The sequence below is a fragment of the Taudactylus pleione genome, unplaced genomic scaffold (genome assembly GCF_031769625.1).
Source record: "Taudactylus pleione unplaced genomic scaffold, aTauple2 ptg000097l, whole genome shotgun sequence".
Classification (NCBI taxonomy): Eukaryota; Metazoa; Chordata; class Amphibia; order Anura; family Myobatrachidae; genus Taudactylus; species Taudactylus pleione.
In genome coordinates this window covers 890,549-903,747 of record NW_028284499.1, presented here as the reverse complement: position 1 = coordinate 903,747, position 13,199 = coordinate 890,549, and the positions used below count along the sequence as shown (strand labels likewise).

The window sequence follows — 13,199 nt, the reverse complement described above, 5'->3', positions numbered from 1 at the left end:
CCATTGCTTTTAAATGTATGTGTGCGGGGAGAAACAGCACTGAATTGCGTTGTGCGTCTGAGGGTCGGTGGGGCACTCAGCGAGCAGCACTAAGCTGGAAGGGCATCTATGTGTGTGTGTGTGGCCATGCCAGTATGATTTTGGGAAGGATCACTAAAAAGCTGACTGTGTTCTGTTTAACATTGTGTGTATGAGTTGCAGGGAATTTTGCTACTTATGAAATATAAGTCTGTGTGTGATATTATACACGTAAGTCCATGTATGATGGGCCACATGCACACACACACACATACATATATATATATATATATATATATGTATGTATGTATAGACACACAAGCACACATGCATTTTTCTGATGTTTTTAAACTGCAATTGCAAAATGTGTTTATACAGTGAATTTAGTTCTCATACAGGGTGGAGGCTCCCAGCAGTGCAGTCGGAGCCTCACTCTTTATTCTGCTTGTTTTGGTTGTGGGGATGGACTCAATAGTGTAGCTCCATAGCTAGGCTACATTACAATTGCCACAGCTCATATATTCTTATGTAAAAATGCTCATAGCACCACGATATATTGTATTGTGTTATGGTATAGGGATTTTCTCCAGGATGGGCTTTGTATAGGATTCCAAATGCTAATAAGTTAGTGTTTATGTGTTAAACACTGTCTGCATGCGTTTGAGGGAAGGCTGGCTATCTATTTTTTTTACAAAATAGTGCTGTGAGATTTTATCATGTTGGGAAGTCATTTTTATGCGTGCTGAAAACTGTCGGTATGTGTTGGGGAAGATTATTAAAAAGCTGTTCGTGTTACTTTTTAGCAACTTTGCGTTGTGAGTAGCAAAATTGCTACTTTTATCAATTTTGCACTGTGGATTGTGTACTATGTATTTTTGACAAAATGGCGCTTGTGTAAGCTTTCTTTTCTAAAATGGAGTCTTGCTGCCATTCACAAGATGGCGTCGGGTTTTCCTGATTGCCAAACAGATTCTGTCTTACCCAATTATTCGGTTTCGACAACCAGGACTAGTAGTCTGAGAGCACCCGGGCTAGTGGTCTGAGAGCACCCGGGCTAGTGGTCTGAGAGCACCCGGGCGCTAGTGGTCTGAGAGCACCTGGGCGCTAGTGGTCTGAGAGCACCTGGGCGCTAGTGGTCTGAGAGCACCTGGGCGCTAGTGATCTGAGAGCACCTGGGCGCTAGTGATCTGAGAGCACCTGGGCGCTAGTGATCTGAGAGCACCTGGGCGCTAGTGATCTGAGAGCACCTGGGCGCTAGTGATCTGAGAGCACCTGGGCGCTAGTGGCCTGAGAGCACCTGGGCGCTAGTGGCCTGAGAGCACCTGGGCGCTAGTGGCCTGAGAGCACCTGGGCGCTAGTGGTCTGAGAGCACCTGGGCGCTAGTGGCCTGAGAGCACCTGGGCGCTAGTGGTCTGAGAGCACCTGGGCGCTAGTGGTCTCACAGCAGTCATATTAGTCTCATGAATATAGATGACAGGGATGAATTGGTAGGCTATTTTTTTTGCTCCTGTTTTTCCCTGCAGACATGAAGCTGGCTGGCTGCATGTCTCTCTCACCTTGATCTTTCTTACCCCGTCTTCTTTTCTCCTCAGTTGGTGAAACTATGCAGCGGGATGTTAGAGGCCGGGAAGACCTACCTTACAACCAATAAGCACTTTGTGAGCGGCATCCGAGACTTGTCCCAGCAGTGTAAGAAGGATGAGATGATCTCAGTAAGTACAACAAGTGCTACCTTACTTTCTTGGAGAAGGATACATTTTATGGCATCTATTTCTGGGTAGCTAAGTTCTATCAACAGTGTATCGCTAGATTTAGGCTTTCATTGCTAACATTAGCAGTAACCCATTTGTTTTGCTAAGCAAGTGTTCCCATATTTTCATGGTAGTACGGGCCCATATTGATACTGTACCAAAGATGTTAATGGGTTAATATGGCAGAATAAGGTTGTTTTTAATGCAGATGACTATATGCATTATGTCTAGGTGCAGCTCAAGGCAGAGAAATGCGTGGGTGCCAATATAATTGAAAAGTTAAAACTGATGGACTAGTAGACTAATGACACATCCCCTGCTTGTGCCCTCTTTCCCCTGGGTGGTTTATTTACAATACTAAGAGTCAAATATGTAACCATAGTCATTTGGTAGAGGTGCTTCAATATGAAAGGTGTGCCACCGAGATCACGGTTGTCGCATGACTTTGCACAATAGCGCGGTTGGGCATGTAGTGTTGTACTTTTGCTTGTTGCAGGTGTTTATGTGCTTGCAGACATCACCCAAGCAGGTGAGAGAGGACATGTACTACTATGTGTTATTCTGAAAATAAAATAAGGATCTAATGCATGGGTGTGATATAGGCATTCATTTCTAGCTGAGACACAGAACCTTACAAAACCATATTATTATCCATTATACAGACTTAAAGCCACTTTCGGTCAGTCTGAATCCTGACCTTGTTTGGCAATAACATGTGAGCTACATTCCTGTGGCTCTCATCCCCTAGCAGTGCACGGGGCCTTATTTACACTTTTGGGCATTAACACATCTGATTCTTATTTTTTCCGTTCTTGTTTCAGGAGTGTCTGGACAAATTTGGGGATAGCCTGCAGGAAATGGTTAACTACCACATGGTAAGAATGATAACTTTAAAGAGTCATTAACCTAATAGGCTGTCAGAGTTGCAGCAAGTATGGGCAGCTTACACGGTACAACATGTACTATTTGTTTTTAGATACATGTCTGCAAACAAATAAGGTGCCAATGTTGTATACATGTTTTATAATGTTAAATTGTATGCAGTTCTGTCTCTTTCTTATGCTGGGCATACACAGCCAGATAAAATGTCTGTCAGACCGACAGACATTTTATCTGGCAGCCTGCCAGCCACAGTGTATAGCCCGACATCCGCGCTCCGCCCCCGGGGGAGGAAATGTCTGTCTGTCGGCCGCGCTGGGCATACACTGCTCGATGCAGCCGACAGTTTACCGGGTAAATATTGCATCGGACGGGCATGCTGGACAATCCTGCATGCCCGACCGAGCAATATTTAACCCTCAGTCGCTCCCCCACACGCTACAATTATTGGGGCGATCCGCCGATATCAGACGGATCGCACCGATAATTGTAGCGTGTATGGCCAGCATTAGAGTAATGGTAGCAATTTCTTGGCTTTCCAGCTCCTGCCCCTGGAAAGTGCAGGTTTAGCACCGGCAATGTTAGAGGTGCACCTAAAGAAAGCAGATAACAGCATTTTTCCATTTTTAGCAGCAACCGGGGTTAAACGGGCAAGTAGAATTGTGTGCTTATTTAAAGCACTCATCTCATTTGCCTGTTGAGACTGGATTATTCCAGGGATTGCATAGCACATCTGCTCTCCCGGCTGGGTGTTGCATAATCTAAGTGACGGCAGAGCCAGATGTTGCATTGTGCACAGCCCAGGAAATGAGAGATGATCGTGTCATCGCTTTCCAGTTTTTCACCCTAAATTAGTCAATTTACAGTATAGGGGAACCCAGAAATGTATGTAAAAAGAAATCAATTTATCACATTTAAAATGGTCTATATAGCTCTTTGGAAGACTTGACATGGTAGAGAATGTTCTAAAACCTTTTACATCTATAACTGTTGCTATTACATTGGAAGTAGTGTAACCCATAATGCAGGGATATCCCATTATAGCGATGTGCACGGCACACAATCTACAGTCATTTCTATAGAAAAATGATAACATTGGGGCTAAAGGAAAATAATATTACAATATACAGTAGATAAAGGCACATCACTGCAAATTTAGAAAAACACAAAAGTGTTTATAAAGGTGGGTACACACCGGCAAATGTGTACCCATTATGTCGGACCCTGCGCGCTCCCCCGGGGTCGTTTTTCGCATCGACACATTGATCTGCATGCATGCTCAATTTGATCAACGACCCCATGCTACTAGATGCGGCTGGAGAACGAAAAATCGTACGTTTGTTCACTACATAGTGCGGTGTTAAACGACCGCACGATATGTCGTCCGTCGCATCATGGGTCGGCTGGGTACACATGTCGTCTAATGTGTACCCAGCTTTAGCCTTACAACATATCAGCCAAGATATGAGCAACATTTCATGCGTACACCAGCCCTTTGCCAAGCTCGACCCGAAATGTTGCTTATTTGTTGACTGTTGTAAGACATAATAATCAGTATTTCAGGAGAAAAATGTAACAACTGAAATGAGTCCAAAACGTCTACTAGACAGGACTGATTATTCTCACGATGCGCGTTTCTCCCATAGCCACAGTCTATCAGATAGTCATGCGCATCGCTTTTATGGAGGCATTTGTCTAAAGCAGAATGGGAAGCAATCTATGTACAGTATATGCTAGGAGGACAAATAGGGTTATTTATGCGGGTGTGGCATATTATGTCGACATGTTCTGAATGTTGAAACAGATGTTAAGTTGATATACACTCTGTCGACATGGTCATTATGCCACCATTGTGCATGTATCTGTTTAAGCCCTAACCCTATAATGTACAGTCGCCATTGTGACTGCCGAAATGCGCAATGTTGACATAATCACCATGTCGATATTATGTATGTCAACATAATGTCCGTGTCAACGTTCTGATGTTGACATGCTGACTCGAGAATCTGAATGATGACATAACTGGATACCTTTTGTGCACTAAGACCCATACTGTGTGTAGACAACATGTACACTTTAAAGTGCCTAAAGCTGGGGTACACATTAGGACGACGGATCCGCCGTCCTATCTGACGATTGAGTGCATACACAATGACTAATCACCGGCCCGATGTGTCGTGCCTGATGTCACAACTGGGTGGGCTTTTACATGTGCCCGCCCAGTTGTGATGTCAGTTACCGGCGGCCTCTGAAGCAAGTGAATGGGCAGTCGACTGAATGTCCATACACGTAGCACGATGTGCAGATATAGTCAGATATACACACTGGCCGACGCACACAAGATATATCGGCCGTTCAATTGAAAGGCTGATATGCCAATATGTCGGCCAGTGTTTATCCAGCATAAGTCCAGTGTTTCAGTAGCAGCAATGAGACCTTATAAGGACTTCTACAGTGCTAATAATAAGTATTGGAAGGAACTTGTCCAAACTAAATGCAACACAAGAAAATGATGGGAGAAATAAATCAGCATAGATATCAGTTGATGCCACATTTGGTGCATTATTTATTCTCATTCCTGTTTCCCGCCTCTTTCAGGGCAGCCTGTGTGGACACCATTCACATAGAGGCACAGAGATCATCTCTCTCTCTCTCCCTCCCTCCCTCCCCATTTATATATATATATATATATATATGTGTATATATATATATATATATATATATATACATACATACATACATACATACATACATACATACATACATACACATACACAGTGGGGCAAAAAATTATTTGGACAGCCACGGATTGTGGAAGTTGTTGCACTTTAAAAGATGAGAGAGGTCTGTAATTTCCATCATAGGTACACTTCAACTGTGAGAGACAGACTCTGAACAAAAAAATCCGGAAGTCACATTGTATGGTTTTTAAACAATTTATTTGTAAATTCTTGCGGAAAATAAATATTTGGACACCTACCAACCAGCAAGAATTCTGGCTTTCACAGACCTGTTACTTCTTCTTTAGGAAGCTCATCTATCCTCCACTTGTTACCTGTATTAATGGCACCTGTTTGAACTGGTTAACTGTATAAAAGACACCTGTCCACACCCTCAAACAGTCAGACTGCAACCTCTCCACCATGGCCAAGACCAGAGAGCTGTCTAAGGACACCAGGGACAAAATTGTAGACCTGCACAAGGCTGGGATGAGCTACTCGACAATAGGCAAGCAGCTTGGTGAGAAGAGATCAACTGTTGGGACAATTATTTAAAAATGGAAGAAATACAAGATCACTGACAATCTCCCTCGACCAGGGGCTCCATGCAAGATTTCACCTCGTAGGGTATCAATGATCTTGAGAACGGTGAGGGATCAGCCCAGAACTACACAGGAGGACCTGGTCAATTACCTCAAGAGAGCTGGGAGCACAGTCACAAAGGTTACCATTAGTAACACACTACGTCATCATGGATTCAAATCCTGCAGCGCCCAAAAGGTCCCGCTGCTTAAGCCAGCACATGTCCAGGCCTGTCTAAAGTTTGCCCATGACCATCTGGATGATCCAGAGGAGGATTGGGAGAATGTCATGTGGTCAGATGAGACCAAAATAGAACTTTTTCGTATAAACTCCACACGCCGTGTTTGGTGGGAGAAGAATGATGAGTGGCATCCCAAAAACACCATACTCACTGTGAAGCATGGGGGTGGAAACATGATGTTTTGGGGATGCTTTTCTGCAAAGGGGACAGGACGACTGATCCATATTACGGAGAGGATGAATGGCGACATGTATCGTGACATTTTGGGGAAAAACCTCCTTCCCTCAGTAAGAGCACTGAAGATACAACGTGGCTAGGTCTTTCAGCATGACAATGACCCCAAACACACCGCCCGGGCAACTAAGGAGTGGCTCCGTAAGAAGCATTTCAAGGTCCTGGATTGGCCTAGCCAGTCTCCAGACCTCAACCCAATAGAATATCTGTGGAGGGAAAGTCTGTGTTGCCCGGTGACAGCCCCAAAACATGACACATCTAGAGAAGATCTGCATTGAAGAGTTGGCCCAAATACCTGCTGCAGTGTGTGCAAACCTGGTCAAGAACTACAGGAAACGTTTGACCTCTGTAATTGCCAACCGAGGTTACTTTACAAAGTATTGAGTTAAACTTTTTGATTGTCCAAATATTTTTTTTCCGAAAGAATATACAAATAAATTGTTTAAAAATCATACAATGTGATTTCCGGAATTTTTTGTTGTGATTCTGTCTCACAGTTGAAGTGTACCTATGATGGAAATTACAGACCTCTCTCATCTTTTAAAGTGCAACAACTTGCACAATCGGTGGCTGTACAAATACTTTTTTGCTTGTTCAGTGCAGGCTCATCACACAACTGACAAACGACTGCACGATTACAATGTCGTAATCGTGCAATCGTTTTCAGATCTGGTAGTGGATACCCCCTTTAGGCTACATGTTAACCACAATTTGTACTTCAAAGTCACTGTCAGCGTGTTTACAGTCAGCAGATCACCTCACTGGGCCTCCTCAGTCCTCCTCAGTCCTCACTAATCACTCATTTATGCTCATAAACCTGTTATTTGCAACTTTTCTTAATATTTAAAAGGACTTTATATTTAAATACTGCACATTCTTTCTGTTCTCTGTGGTGAATAAACACAAGGATGCCTATTTCTGTGACATAATTTCATCAAACGCTTGTGAGAGCAGACCGGTATGTTTCCATCATCCATGCTCAATTTGGCCATTGTTTAAAAATGCATATATGTTTGTATGTATGCATAACCATATGACCTAAACTTTAGTGTGGCACTGTGACAACCGACACTGCATATGTATGTGTACATGCATGTACAGTATGTGTGTGTATATGTATATACAGAGAGATATGTGTAAAATATTTAGCAATTAGATTTTATGACATGCCAGCTTAACAGATAATTAAGGTTTCTTTTTGCTTTGGAAAAGGAAGAGAAATAAACGGATTTGGTTACTCAGTATAATCTCCCCATCCTCAGAATAGAACAGGCTCCAGCACTCAGGGATTGTAAGAGCTCCCAGTTTCATCTCACTGCGTCAGGAACAGAGCGGCAGATACTGAGGTTTAGAGGTGGGAGGCATCGAAAGGTCAGACAGCAAATCCCCTCTAATTTCCTGATGACTTAATGTAAAGGGTTTAGCTGCAGACAGCAGGCAGAGAGGAGCAGGGAGGAGGAGTGTGGGATATGCCTGGAGAGGGGCTGCCACACAGGAAACATTTGGATGTGAAATAAGCATCCAGTGAGCTTTTCCTTATCTACCCTCAGAGCTTTTTGATGGGAAGGGGTCTTCCCTCATCCTGTCTCAGGAGGAATGATTAATGCGTAACTGCTGGATTGGGGGAGGGAGAACCACACTGATGAGGACACTGTAGTAGTCAAGTCCTCATACTCAGTGATGACAGCCATCTACACATCACTGACAGAAGAAACAAGTGCAAAGTATTGTCATCCTGTACTTTATATCCATTACATGAAGCCGGCGTGGAAAGTGTGATGCTCTGTGTTATCCTTACATATACAGCATGTCTCTTGACACTAGAGTACATTGTCTTTGCAATGTCTAGGATTATATTTATTTATTTATTTATTTATTACCAGTTATTTATATACCGCACACATATTCCGCAGCGCTTTACAGAGAGTATTTGGCCATTCACATCAGTCCCTGCCCCAGTGGAGCTTATACTCTATGGCCCTGATTCAGAGCCGGACGCTCTTAAGGTGCCCACACACATACCGATCTGCACACGATCCCAGGATGTGTGCGATTTCCCCTGAACGCTCCCCCGGCAGCTCCTACACACGATTAGTAGGAGTAAAAAGCATAAGATCTATCGCGCTGCTTAACTTTTTTTTTTTTTTTCCCCAGTGCATTTTGTCCCAGATTGTCAGATCTGCCCTACTGCACGGCAGATCTGACGATGCGATGTGCGACCAGCGGGGACGCGCATCGCATCCTGATCGTGAGTTAGGACTCACGATTTCCTCACGATTTGGCCATATTTTACACGATCTGTCGTCACGATTCGTCGGAATCGGCCAGATCGTGTAAACTATCGCTATGTCTGTGGGCACCTTGACACAGCGCTCACTCTGAATCAGGGCCGTTCCTCTGAATTTTTAGAGCGGCCTCCTGGCCGCTCGTATAGCTGTGGGTGACCACCCACAGCTATAGCGAGCGGCCAGGTTGATGGTCGCGATGGTCGAGACCATCGCGACCATCGGGCTTGCGACAAGACCCTTGCGGTAGGGTCTCGTTGCCGCAAGCCCTGGAGTGCTTTCGGCTCTATCAGAGCCGAAAGCACTCCCACTGACATCACTTGTGATGTCAGTGGTGCCAGCCCCAGACGGTAGGCGTACCCATGGGAACGCCTCCGTCTGGCCAGCCACGCCCCCGGAATGCCCACCAAAGGGGGCGTGCTGTCACTCACCATCGACAGCACGTCCCCTTTGTAACGAGACCCGGGTCTCGCGCATGCGCACGACGGAGCCGGCTCCCTCATGCGCATGCACACTGGGCCAACATCGACCCGCTTGCGAGCGCTCAGTGCTCGCGAGCGGGTCTGAATTAGGCCCAGTATTCCTTACCACATGCACACACATACACATCCGGGTAAATTTGTGTTGGGAGACAGTTAACCTAACAGTATAGTTTTGGAGTGTAGGAGCAAACCGGAACACCCGGAGGAAACCCACGCAAGCACAGGGAGAATATACAAACTCCATACACTTACGGCCATGGTGGGAATTGAACCCATGACCTCATTGCTGTGAGGCAATAACGCTAACCATTAGGTGCTGCGTATTGTGGCCATATAGAAGACGAGGAACATTTTATAGGGACTCTTCCTTATATAATCTCTTTGACAATGAACACCGGGCATGATTCAGACCCGGCCGTTAAGCTGCGAACGCTCGCTGCCAAAAGGGGCCGGGTATGCAAATCCCGCGATCGCACTGTCTGGCTTAAGGACGCCCTGTATGTCTAAGAGGGCGACGGCAGTCAGCGTACTTAAGGAGTATAAAGCCGCCCACCTCTCTCTCTTAGCACATGTCATTTCCAGGAAGTGTGTGATTAATCGGGAACATCGAGACCCCATTGGAGCTGCACGCAGCGCTTGAGGTAGCCCCTACCCCACCACAAGTACTGCGATCAGTTCAGGCAAAAAAACAACCAAGTGACGTGTACAATGACGCTACTTTGCTAATTATGCACACCCATTAAACTCCGTTTTGACGCTCACACGCCTGCATTCGCACATCCACTCCCCGTTCACAAGCACCTTCCCCTGTCACAACCCACAAACGGCGCTATCTGTCACTCAAAGTAGCGCTCAGTCTGTGTACTACGAGCGCACAATTCCCGTCCGCAGTGACTGGATCGCACATGCCTACTTTGACGCATATACATGCGCAGATGTGCGGTTATCGCCCCTAGCGAGCGTTCGTAGCTTAGTGACCAGGTCTGAATCAGGCCCACTGTCTCTCTACAGAATTGGATTGATAAACTTTTTTTTTTTTGCAACATCTGGTACCTCCCGACTGGAACTGACCTTATCAGCCTATGCCAGAGTAGCACCCCTCTGTGAACATGCTTTATTTTGCTAGATTTCACTGTAAGTTTCCATTTCTAACTGTGAAAAGCTTTTTGATTATGGTCTTATTATTTGGAGGCCAATAATTACATGCTTTAGTTATACACTGCTTTTTGCATTATCACTCATTCGGGAGCATTCATAAAAACGGCTTCACAGATCCAACTGTGCAAAACAAAAGAAAAAAATATGAATGCAGCAGAGAATTATAAAGCAAAACTATCCTACATTCATCACGCCTGTTCTTAGTAATGTTCTGTGATTGGTTAACTTTATGCTTCACCTGACAAGTATATTCATAGAACTGTTTTTTTTAGTTACTCACACTACTTACCATGTATACATGTCATGCATGAAATTGGAATGCTGTCACCTTATATATAGCCTCTCTCCCCTATGTTTATTATGAGGGCGTAGAGTGAAAGTACTGTGCACACCCAATGATACAAATATGGTATTATACTAAATATTGTAGATTACAGCACTGACTCGGGGCCTGATTCAGACCCGCTCGCAAGCGGGTCGATGGTGCGCATGCGAACGACGGAGGGAGTTCCGTCGTCGCATGCGCGAGACCCGAATAACGTCGGGGTAGCCGTCGTTATGGGTCTCGCAACAAAAGGGGCGTGCTGTCGATGGTGAGTGACAGCACGCCCCCTTTGGTGGGCGTGGCGGGGGAGTGACTGCCAGACGGAGGCGTTCCCTACGCCTACCGTCTGGGTCCGGCCCCACTGACATCACTAGTGATGTCAGTGGGAGTGATTTTGGCTCTGATAGAGCCAAAATCACTCCAGGGCTTGCGGTCACCGTGACCCTACAGCAGGGTCTCGTCGCAAGCCCGATGGTCGCAATGGTCTTGACCATTGCGACCATCATCATGGATGCTCGCATAAGCTGTGGGTGGTAACCCACAGCTATGCGAGCGTCCAAAAGGCCGCTTTGGAAAAAAAAAAACACGCCCTGATTCAGAGCGGGCGCTCGTTCAGAGCGTCCGGTTCTGAATCAGGCCCTCGGTTCCTTATAATGGTGGATGATGGTATTGTCATAAATCAGGGGTCTTCAACCTTGGCCCTCCAGCTGCTGTGGAACTACACATCCCAGCATGCACCGCCACCTTTTTGATATAACAGCATGCTAAAACTATGGCAGTGCTTGCTGGGATGTGTAGTTCCACAGCAGCTGGAGGGCCAAGGTTGAAGACCCCTGTCCTAAATGAAACTAATCTTACACCATTAAATCAAAAAAATTAAATAAAAAAAATAAATGAATAATGTTCACTGATGGGCAGTCTGCTACTGTCACCAATATAGCTATTGTGGTCTTCATTTCGCGTTTAGTATCATTGCTGTCCACTGCCTTACGTATTAGGAACCTTATGTCCTTGGCATTACTTGTCTATCAGAAAACATGTTTACAGATGCAATCATCTACAATAAGCAGGCAGCTACTAACAGCCTATAGCCCAAGCAGCGAGGATATTACATTGCACACAACATGGCCGCGGGTAGTGCCATGCAGTTTATAAATCTCGCCCATCTTGTATGTGCTCTTCTGCTCACTTGGCTGCCTGGATGTGCATGGGCCTGCTGATCCACTGCTACATGTAGGCTATAAAACACCTTTGGGAAAAGCTTTTGCATCATAGAACATAGAATACATTCCATTAATGTGAGCTGCCTAAGATGCTAAGGCTCAGGAGCCTGTGTGAACCTGACAATTGTAAAATTAAGATACCACTTCCGTCTTATGACTCATCAAAATTAAGATATTTACTGTTAAGTGGCATCTAAACAATGCATTGTATAAATGATTTCTTCCGGCTGCCTACAGTAAGATGATGCATACACACACCATTCCTTGGTTTAATTTCTTACAGCGTACTCGTGCTACTACTCTATGTAACTAGGTTACTGCTCTCGTCATCCATTCCTTACTGAAAATTGTTAGTGTTTCTACAGAGAAATAGCTGACGAACACAGGCAGATAATGATTATACTCAGTATTGCTGTTCCTGAGGCTGCTGTTCATTTTCAGTGGGCATGTCTGGCTTTCGCTAATGTGTTTCTGTCACTGGACCCTTACTGAGGCTAAATTAGTATTGAGTCAGCACAGATTCGCTCTAAATTCAAAGCATCTGACAGATATGGCGTTCTGCCTTGTTTGCGTATGTATGTCTTTTGTACTTGGGAAAACACAGGTCCATGTGACAGACAAGCCACGTGTCACACCGAAAGCTAGGGTAGAAGAATGATAATGGCATATAATCCAGTAAATGCACAATTGTGACTCTGACTGTGTCATGAATCAGTGTACCTGTTTCCTGCACACCATGGGAGCAGCCATATTGTTAGCTAAGCCAATATATCTGAGATGCAGCCTATGGACTCACTTGCCTCATGACTCAGTGATAGGCACACAAAATGGCTGCCTGCACAGTGTGACTAGGTGATCAGTGACTGAGAAACTTAAGAATAGATGCCTCTTACCACTCTGCTGCTTGAGGCAGCAATAACAATAGCTCTGCTCGTTCCCTTCCCAAAGCAACATTTATTTATTGTAGTCTATTATCATGTGTAAGAGAAACTTATTGTCAGTTAATTCCTTATTGGAGCTATTGCCATGGGAGAAATTGCTAAGGAATGTCTGATTTGGTTCCCTACATTTTAATTCTACCAGAATCTTGCTGCCTATGATGATAACCTCAGTCTGCTTCTTTATACAGATAGATCAGACTTGATTGCAGTGCACAATAACTAAGGACATATGGTGGGTACACACTACACGATATGCTCCCTGAGCGATATCGTGTAGTGTTGTCCCCGGCAGGCTGTGCTCAATGTCGTTCATGACATTGAGCACAGCCGCTGAACGATATCATTAACGATATCGTTCAG

General features: G+C 44.9%; 1 protein-coding gene across 1 annotated transcript in view; it reads left to right on the top strand.

The window, feature by feature from the left end:
- Positions 1-13,199, top strand: part of ACAP3 (ArfGAP with coiled-coil, ankyrin repeat and PH domains 3) — a gene marked incomplete at its 5' end in the record, with an annotated part of 104,316 nt that overhangs the window by 9,963 nt on the left and 81,154 nt on the right. Inside the window, 2 exons of the mRNA XM_088470316.1 lie at positions 1,611-1,730; positions 2,591-2,644. Of these exons, the coding sequence (XP_088326442.1) occupies positions 1,611-1,730; positions 2,591-2,644 (174 nt within the window). The remainder of the gene's footprint in view (positions 1-1,610; positions 1,731-2,590; positions 2,645-13,199) is intronic.